Source organism: Phoxinus phoxinus (assembly GCF_949152265.1).
Source record: "Phoxinus phoxinus genome assembly, chromosome: 3".
Lineage (NCBI taxonomy): Eukaryota > Metazoa > Chordata > Actinopteri > Cypriniformes > Leuciscidae > Phoxinus > Phoxinus phoxinus.
Window position 1 is genome coordinate 44,339,473 of NC_136878.1, and position 9,712 is coordinate 44,349,184.

At 36.6% G+C, this 9,712-nt stretch overlaps 1 protein-coding gene across 5 annotated transcripts in view; it reads left to right on the forward strand.

The window, feature by feature from the left end:
- Positions 1 to 9,712, forward strand: part of ganaba (glucosidase II alpha subunit a) — a 38,612-nt gene that overhangs the window by 8,491 nt on the left and 20,409 nt on the right. For 3 of the 5 annotated variants that reach the window (XM_079606390.1, XM_079606387.1, XM_079606386.1), the window contains exons 5-9: positions 241 to 420; positions 3,503 to 3,568; positions 5,822 to 5,879; positions 7,218 to 7,299; positions 7,435 to 7,531. In XM_079606390.1, the coding sequence (XP_079462516.1) occupies positions 241 to 420; positions 3,503 to 3,568; positions 5,822 to 5,879; positions 7,218 to 7,299; positions 7,435 to 7,531 (483 nt within the window). The remainder of the gene's footprint in view (positions 1 to 240; positions 421 to 3,502; positions 3,569 to 5,821; positions 5,880 to 7,217; positions 7,300 to 7,434; positions 7,532 to 9,712) is intronic. The other 2 variants (XM_079606389.1, XM_079606388.1) reach the window with 1 other exon arrangement.

Here is a 9,712-nt window from a genome sequence, read left to right on the forward strand (position 1 = left end):
CGGTGTCGTCTTAGCGGTCTCTAATTTAATAACTAATGATCGTTGCGGCAGAAGGAAATCAATCAAAACTAACTTTAGCTGAAAAAATATCTTTATTCAAGAACCGCTATAAAGCCAAAACAATCTCTGTTACCTTAAATTATCCGTTTTTCTCTGTAAAGCCGCTTTGAAACAATCTACATTGTTAAAAGCGCTATATAAATGAAGATGACTTGACTTGACTCTTGTGTCTGTCTTCAGGCTGTCAGTGGTGTCTCAGGATGAGAATAGTCTGGTGTTGTGTCTGGGTGGGAAAGAGCGGCGGCTCATCGTAAGCGCTCAGCCGTTTCGCCTGGACATCGTTGAGGGTCCTCAAGTGCTCATGTCACTGAACTCCCGGGGCCTGCTGGCCTTCGAGCACCTACGAGCACGCAAGGACACGTGAGTACAGCAACACAAATCGGACAGAAAGGGCGTCTCATTCAACAAGTTTATTACAGATATTGCCTCTGCTGAACCAATAATACTTAATACTAAAAAAAAATTGCACTGCTTTCTTGGGCTTTATTTCTGATTCATTTTTTTATATACATTTTTTTCTCTTTCTTCCTTTTATATTGATAAGTCCTTACTCTCATGGGTGCACAGTTTTCACTTCAAGGCCCCTTCACACCAAGAAATATAACTAATGATAATTATATTAGCATCCACACCAACGCATGATATTTTTTCACCTAAATCATCTGAATTACAATCACCTGAATGTTTAAAATGTCAAGATTTAAAACGTTTCCGAGTGGATTTAACACTGGCCCCGGGCCATCGGGCAGTCATGTTTATAGTTATAATTGGGAACTATTACAACTGGGATTGATACGATAAAACTGATGCTGTTCGTATCGCTGTGTATCAAGTGCTGAGGAAGATCTGGAGATGAATAATTAGATATGGTAATGAACATTCAGTTTCTCACACGAGTTGTAAACAGTCGACCAATCACAATAGACTTGGCAGTCTGACCAATCAGAGCAGAGCAGGTTCTCGGAAAGGCGGGGTTTGAGAGACCGAATCCTTAATCGAACCATCTCACACTGTGAGAAAAGTAGTGATGCTGAAATGTATATTTAAAGTGTTTTTTGACCTTTGATGCATATAAACCTATTGTAGGAGACGTCCGAAACAAAATTAGGAGAAGGGCACTTAATTAATGGGGGCACTTTAAACATGTTTGATCATTTGAACACTTCTTTTTGTTTTTTTGTCCTGCATCTCCTAGCAACGAGGCGTGTGTTTCTGTGTGTGTTTTTGTGTTCAGAATGACTGGTAGTGTGTGTGATGCCGAGTTTTTCTAAGTGTATGTTGTTCATATTTTAAAAGTCATGTAGTGTATTCCAGCCTTTAGTCACAAGGATTTTCTTGATGGATAGGGAAAATTCTGTCGTCATTTACTCATCCTCATATCCATACAGACTCTTAAGGCTTATTTCTTAAAGGGATACTTCACCTCTGTAAAGATGAATGTGTATTTAAAATGGGTCATTTATGTAGTAGAAATGTTCAATTTGGAGCCTTCTAGACTGAGAAAAGCCAGAAAATGTATTTGTCTCTCATGTGGATGAAAGACAACAAGTCCCAGAATGCACTTGCTTCACTGCCCTACGAGGCCACGGCTACCGGTAACAGCGCAGTTAAACACCAAGGCTAGGCTACTAGTGAGTCTCTGTGACGAGTCTGCCCGGGATTTTGAGACCGCCCAAAATGTCCGGGATTCGACTTCTGCGTTCTACAGTCGCCATTCATCATGTTTACTGCGGGGAGCGGGACGAGACTGACGGCCGCGGGAGAACGGCGCGAGGCCGGTGGCGTGATTACTGATGAGCGGCGCCTGTGAGACGCACCGGTCTCGTATCTCTCACGGAGGAGCGGGAATTTTCTTAGCAATGCTAAAACGCACATCAACCCATCACTTGTTTAGCGTTCATGTAAACACTACATTCAGATTCACCGATCGGAATGAATTCAGTTAGATTGAAACAAAAGGTGTGCATGTAAACAATGAATGGCGACTGCAGAAAGCAAAAGCCGAATCCCCGACATTTTGGACGATCTCGACGGCCGGACATGTCCGGGAAAAAGAGGATGGTCACCGCTACTACTCCGCTTTCTCCACAGAATAAGAGCCTGTTAGCTTAGCTTCAAATAAAAGATGGCTGACACTATTTGTACATTCTGTGAGTGAGATCCTCCCTCTATGAGCGGGGTTGAAAACATGCAGATCTAGCGCCTTCTACTGACTGTAGTCTCGAGCCTCTGGCCAAAAAAGCCTCCGATGACGCAAAATGACGATTTTTGCATCATCTGAGGATTTTTACAGACAAAAAATACATAAATCTCTCGTCTCAGGGGGATATGAGGCAGGGAAGCACGGTAATTTGGAATACTACAGGTTTTCTACTGATACAAAGCTTAATGCTAAATCCTGAAGTATCCCTTTAATAAAGATTAATACAAATGTATTTATTTTGACAAATATCTTGGGTTTTTGTGTGTCTGACTTACTTTGGACAAAAACTGTTGAAACATTGTGTTCTGCGGAAGAAAGAAATCCTTTGGGCCTGGAACGACACGAGGTTGAGTAAATATTTTTTGGGTGAACTCTCCTTGTAAGGGGTTTCCTGCTGCTGGCATGCAATGAAAATAATATTTCTATAGCTCTTTCTTTGTTCACTGTTTTTAAGATCTGAGGGTTAAGATCTCTCACAACTTCTCCACAACACGCTCTACTTTGATTCTTGCTGTTGCTTCTCGTTTCATTTCTGTCTTTCTCTCGCCGCACTAACTCTTGTTGACGCAGGACTGCTGTTATCTAAGCCCAATAGAGCACAACAATGATCGGCCACTTTTTCAGTGACTTGACTTCTGGTTTTCCCATTCAATTTCTTCATGGGAATTTGCAAAAATAAAATTGCAATAAAGTATTGAGCCAAATCAAATTCTGTGATCAACAACCACTGATGTGAATTAAACCGCAATGACAATAAGGTGTGAAATTGCTAAATATAAGCAGTCATTGATATATAATTATAAAGAATACCGTATATATGCATGGGAACATTTTGAAATGGCTGCAAAAAATATATTCCAACAACCTTGGATCCATGGTAGGTTTGTCTTGAAGGATTTATTCATTATTAACAAAAGTCATTATGGATTTTTTTAAACTATACTGTTGCAGTCCATACATACGGTCACTGTTTGGGTTGGTATTGTACTGTGGTGTTTTATGATCGTGATCTTATTTAATTTTCTTTCACAGCAAAATCGACATCAGGTTAAAATGACACATTCGTTTGAAAAATTGGGTTCTGGGATTTGTATCTTTTAGATAAAACCTGAACATTTAAATGTGTCAGATATCTCATTCAGAAATACGTTTGTAAATGTTTTTACTGAAATTCTCATCACATTCTATTTTCCTTCCCCTCTTTTTCTCAACTTTCCTCTCCTCTGTCACGCTCAGCAGTATCTCTCATAAAATAAGTAGCACAGTTGGTAGCATGTGGGACTCGCTCAAGAGCATTTTCTCTAGGTAACATCCATTTGTCCAGTTCTTGACTGTAAATAATCGTAGATTTACTTCATAGTTTATTTCACTTCATTAAACGTATTGTTTGATGAACATTTATCAATGTTTTTAATTTTTTTAGGAATGCATCGATATGAAAATTTTGGCCGATACTGACAACCGATATTTCTTTACATTTGAAAGCCGATTACCGATATATTTTGAGAGCCTGATTACAAATCTCACCATTAAAAGCCATGTCCCAACCACACAATTATAATGTTCAAGTTATCTTTTTATATAGCCAATATGACAGACTTGTTGCACTTCCTTTTTGAAGCAATTCACAACCATCATGGTGAACAGTGTGAAGCTGAAGTGTCTCAGCTGAAGGAAATAATCCATTATTTATCGGCTTTAATATATCGGCCAAATTTTCTTATCGGGCCGATAACAATAACATTATAATTATCATATATCGGCCGATACCGATATGGTGGACGATATATCATGCATCCCTTTTTTTTTTTAAATCAACAGTAGTGTAAATATCTGTAGTTCTCCAAATGAATCATGCTTGTACACTTTAATCAAATAGTACACTATTTGCTTTTGATTTAGTATTAATAAAGAAGTGTGTTCTATATTGAAATACGGTAGTAATTGTGCTACCTAAAATAGTGTTATCTTTAGTGTACCAGTCACAATGATGCATTGATTTTGGTATTATGGGCATTCATTTTGACTTTTCATCTACAAGCTTAAACTGCTGGGTTCAAAATGTACTTTTTTGTCACACCTGTCAGTTGTTGGTGGATCATAAACATTTACGGACCATGGAAATGTATTTGGTTAAACAAAAAATGTATTTTGCTCCGTTAAATGTTTTATTTATTTACCAAAGTCAATTGTATTTGCTTTTGACAAATGTTAATCTCAAACCTTTATATATAACATGATTTTTATAATGTTATTTATGTTCCTCACTTAAATACCACTACATGCATCTCAACAAAAACATTTCCTCCTTTGTTATAATGGATGAAAAAAAAATGTTTTGTGAACAAATTAGTTATCAATTTTTCTTTATTAAGATTTAAAGATTTAATGCCAAAATATAATCTTTAATTAGGCAGTGTCGTGTCTGTTTACATTGTGCAAATTAGCCAACCCTCTGTTTCACAAGCCTCTTTCACACAGTAATCCCAGTAAATTACCAAAAAATTACCAGAATAACTTTACCGGTAAATGCACGATTATGCTGTTCACACAAGCAATGGTGTTTCTGGCTTTTTTTTACAATTAAGATCTTATTCACATATCAGCACCAAAATACAGCTAAATCGTAAATTAACTTTTCATTCTGGTAACTTGCCAAAACCAACTTGGTCCTTCACACATGATCTCTTAACGGTAATTTACCAGTAAAGACTATGTGTGAAAGGGGCTACTAACTCCTCCCACCATTGCTCAGATAGTTTATTACAACCATTGTTAAAAATAGTGTTGTCACCTACACAATTACGTTTTTCAGATTTAACCAGATTATTGTTTGAAAAGTCAGGTTGACACATGCTCTGTTTAACATGCATTTAAAGGGATAGTTCAACCAAAAATGAGTATTCTGTCATTAATTACTCGCCCTCATGTCGTTCCAAACCCGTAAGACTTTCTTTCATCTTCACAACACAAATGAAGATCTTTTTTGATTAAATCTGAGAGATTTCTGTCCCTCCATTGACAGCAACGCAACTTCCACTTTGATGCTTCAAAACATTCATAAGGAGATGGTAAAACTAATCCATATGAATTGAGCGGTTTAGTCCAAATTTTCTGAAGAGACACGATCGGTTTATAAGATGAACAGATTTAATTTAAGCTTTTATTCACATTGAAACCGAAGCTCAACCGAACCTGCTTGACACATGAGAATGAACCGCATTGGTTCTCGCACGTGTGTCTCAAGCTTGTGTGAGTTGATGAATGTTTATATTTAAGGGTGAGTAATTAATGACATAATTTCCATTTTTGGGTGAACTATCCCTTTAATAGCAGTGGCCAGTCAAACAAAAATCAACAAATGCTTGTGTTTGTTGTAGAATCACCATATATTTGTGCTTAAAAAAAAAAATCTAATTGCTAAGTCAATTTTAGTCAATGAGTCGTATTGATGCATCTCTTATTCAAGAACTTATTAAAGTTCACCCTTCTTTACAAGATTTACGTTTGTATAGTTGTACTATGTATTTTTATTAAGAGAATCTGTCTACTTTCCAGTAAAAGTGAGTCGGAGGAAATGACAGGACAGGAGAGTGTGGAGAAGCAATCCGACGAGGTGTGTGTGTGTTTTTCAATAACTGAACTCTTAATATGTTATTAGACATAGATCATGTTAAGTGTTAAGCATTAAAGGATTAGTTCACTTCATAATTAAAAGTTCCTGATAATTTACTCTCCCCCACGTCATCCAAGATGTTCATGTCTTTCTTTCTTCAGTCGAAAAGAAATGAAGGTTTTTGAGGAAAACATTCCAGGATTTTTCTCCATACAGTGACTTCAATGGTCCAACGGTTTGAAGGTTCAAATGTGAGTTTCAGTGCAGCTTCAAAGTCTCGACACGATCCCAGCCGAGGAATAAGAGTCTTATCTAGCGAAACGATCAGTCATTTTCTAGAAAAAAAAATTACATTTATATACTTGCTCCGTTTATCGCAAATTCTCGTCTTGCACTAGCTGTGACACATTACGTTGAAAAGATCACGTGTGTTCTGGTTAAAAAAGGTAGGGTAGGGCAAAAAGCTACCTTTATCTTATTTTCTCCTCCAGCTTCAAAATCGTCCGACATCGTTGTTTTAGCTGGGTTTTTTTGTTGTAAATAACGTTTGACTAGTCTTTGCACGTTCGCTTTGTAAACACTTGGTCGGTTCTTCCACCTACGTCACGCTTGACCTTTCAACGTGATGACAATGCATTTGTGATTGACCAGTATGGTCCCACTTTATATTAAGTGGCTTTAACTACTATGTACTAACATTGAAATTAATAATTTGATACAATGGACTTGTGTACATACATGTTTTTACATTGTACTTCTATTTTAAAAATACCTGATTGTAATTCCAGCGGTAATTAATTTATGTAATTACATTTGTAATTACACAGTTGACCCTTCCCTTACACCTTAACCCACCCTTAAACCTACCCATACCAGCACACCTGTCCCTAACCTTACCCGTATCACACCGCAATAGCAGCAAAAAGTATTTTACAATACAACATGAACACAATAAGTACATTGTACTTATTTTTCTATGTAAGTACATAGTACTTAAAGCCACTTAATATAAAGTGGGACCAAAAGTATATATATGATATATTTTTTATAAAATTAGCGATGGTTTGGCTAGATAAGACTCTTATTCCTTCAAACCCGTTGGACCATTGAAGTCACTATATGGAGAAAAATCCTGGAATGTTTTCCTTAAAAACCTTCATTTCTTTTCGACTGAAGAAAGAAAGACTTGAACATCTTGGATGACGTGGGGGAGAGTTAATTATCAGGAAATTTTAATTCTGGAGTGAACAAATCCTTAAAGAGACTCCTTATATTAGTGTTAAAATATAAACCTAGCTGTTTTAATTTTAACTTTTTTGTTTTCTTTTATTCATTTAGGATGGACAGATCAAAGAAGAAGAGGATAAACCGGGCATGTGGGAGGAAACATTTAAATCTCATAGTGATTCAAAGCCCAATGGTACATTGAAATATGGTTACATTTTTCCCATTTTATTCTATAACATGGTCAGTTGAATATCGGTAATATAAACTCAGTCAAGTTTGTTTGTTTAAACTTTTTAAAAAAATATTTTTTATCTCCATTTGAATTCAGGTCCATCATCTATTAGTTTAGATTTTTCTCTGCCTGGTGTGGAACACGTCTATGGCATTCCCGAACACGCAGACACGCTCAAACTGAAAAACACAGAGTGAGTTATGATATGCAGGACACACAAGCAGATTAACCAGCAAAAATATGGAGTTTATAATATGACAAAATGATTTGAATTTGAATTATTGGCTAAAATGCTCCGTTCGGCTTTCCTGAGAGCCTCTGCTCTTCACTGTGGATGACCTGTGACCTACTCTCTGTACGATCTGAATTTTCTGCGTTTTGAGTTTCAGAAAGCTGAATTTGAAGTTCTGAATTTCTTCTTCTTCTTGAAAACTTGAATCTGTATTTTTTAAAACTGTATATTTGCAGTTTAAGAATTCAGGACAAAAAAACCCCAGCTGTTTAAAAAGACATGTCTATAAAATTCAGCCATAAAAACATTTAAATTTGTTAAATTTCAAATGTTCAATATTCGTTTAAAGAAATCAAATTCAGAACTATTTAAAATTCCACATAATATTAAATTTTGTTAGATTACACTTGTCAATAATTCAAATGTAAACAATTCAAATTCAAATCATTTTGTCATATTATAAGCTCCATACTATGGAGGATTTTTTATGTGAATTCAAACATAGGTGGAATTTTGTTGCTGGTCCAGGGTGATTATTACTGGTTTTGCGCATAGCCATGCTGTTCTGATAAAAAGATATTATGCTGGTTAAGCTTGTAAAGAAACCTGATGTGAACAATACTAGTCTAGTTGAACAAACTTTGAGATTCAAAGTTGGTTTAAAATCAGACAAATCCAGCCTGGACGTTTAATTACTTCTCATGGGAGAGTCGGCACAATTCCCTTCTCTGCTGAAAATAATGGTATTGTAAGACCCGGCTGATCGGCCCAACATACGGTTTCCGGCCAACCGGTGAAGGACGCGCATGTTACAGTCTTTTTAGCTTCGCAAAGTAATTTGGTTAAATAAGAGACATGTTCTCATATGCAATCATCTCGGTTTAATCTGACTCAATTAATTAAAAAGGTTCAATGTGACAAATTAAGGTTACGTTTACACTTAAAATAGTTACAAAATAGGTGCATATGATAATAACTTAAACCATTAATTGTGTCCAGCATAAATGTAAAATGTTACCAGAGAGAGAGAGAGAAAGGAAGGAAGAGAGAGAGAGAAAGAGAAAGAGAGAGAGCCAAAGGCAGAGGGCCTTTGGCTCAAGAGCAGGCCAGCATCCGAAAAGAGACAGAACAAGCGTTACAATCCTCTTTTATAATTTCCCCCGACCATGTGACTAACACCCAGTTGTGAGATATTCAAACTGACCAATCAGACAATCACAACTTCCCCCATTGTCCAAACCTCTGGCCTACAGGCCTAGATCACTATCAGCACCGTTGTGCCTTTAGAGAAGAGGAGAAGAAAAGCAAATGTCTTTGTTCCTTTCAAATATCTTCCAATCTTACAGTATCGTCATTAAAAATGTCATCGCTGCGTCCAAAATTGTGTACTGTCTGTGTGAAAACGTTAGAATTTGAATTCACTTTTTGCGAACGCTAAAACAGTATGCGCTATATAGTATGAATATGGGTAGTATGAATGAAATTCGGAAGTACTACATCCGCCATGTTGTTACTGTCACGTGACCTACCAGCGTCAGTTGTGTATATTCATAAATCCTCTCCCGTCCCGTGGCCTCATGGGATAGTAAAGTGTCTATCGAATGCACACTTCAGAATCTCACCGGAAGTAGTAGGTCATTTGAGGGCTTTTCGTCTACTGTTTTTCAAATACTGCATCTAAAATGGCCGCCGCTACCCACAATGCACCGTTCCATAACGTCTACGCCCGAGCTCTATACTAGGGAATTATTAGATTTTTGGATGCAGTGCATGAATTTTAACTAATTTCCGAGGCAGGACGAAACACTGCTGATGCCATGAAAGTTTGCTGATGAAAATATCTGACTATAATAATGCGAGTGAATCAACTGAATTTATTCATTTATATAGATTCTCAAATAGTTTAAAAGCACTTTGAAAAGATTTAAAGTCCCCCTGTAGACAATCATTTTATCCCTTAAAACTCGACTTTGATCACCAAAATTACATATTTAAACATCTTTTTGTCTAAGCATATTAAAAAAAACATAGACAAATAAACAACATTAAAACCTTGATTTTCACCACAGGGGGACTTAAATATATTCATTTAAAAGTGGAATATTGTCAAACTATAATTGCTTATGTGTAAAGCTTTACTGA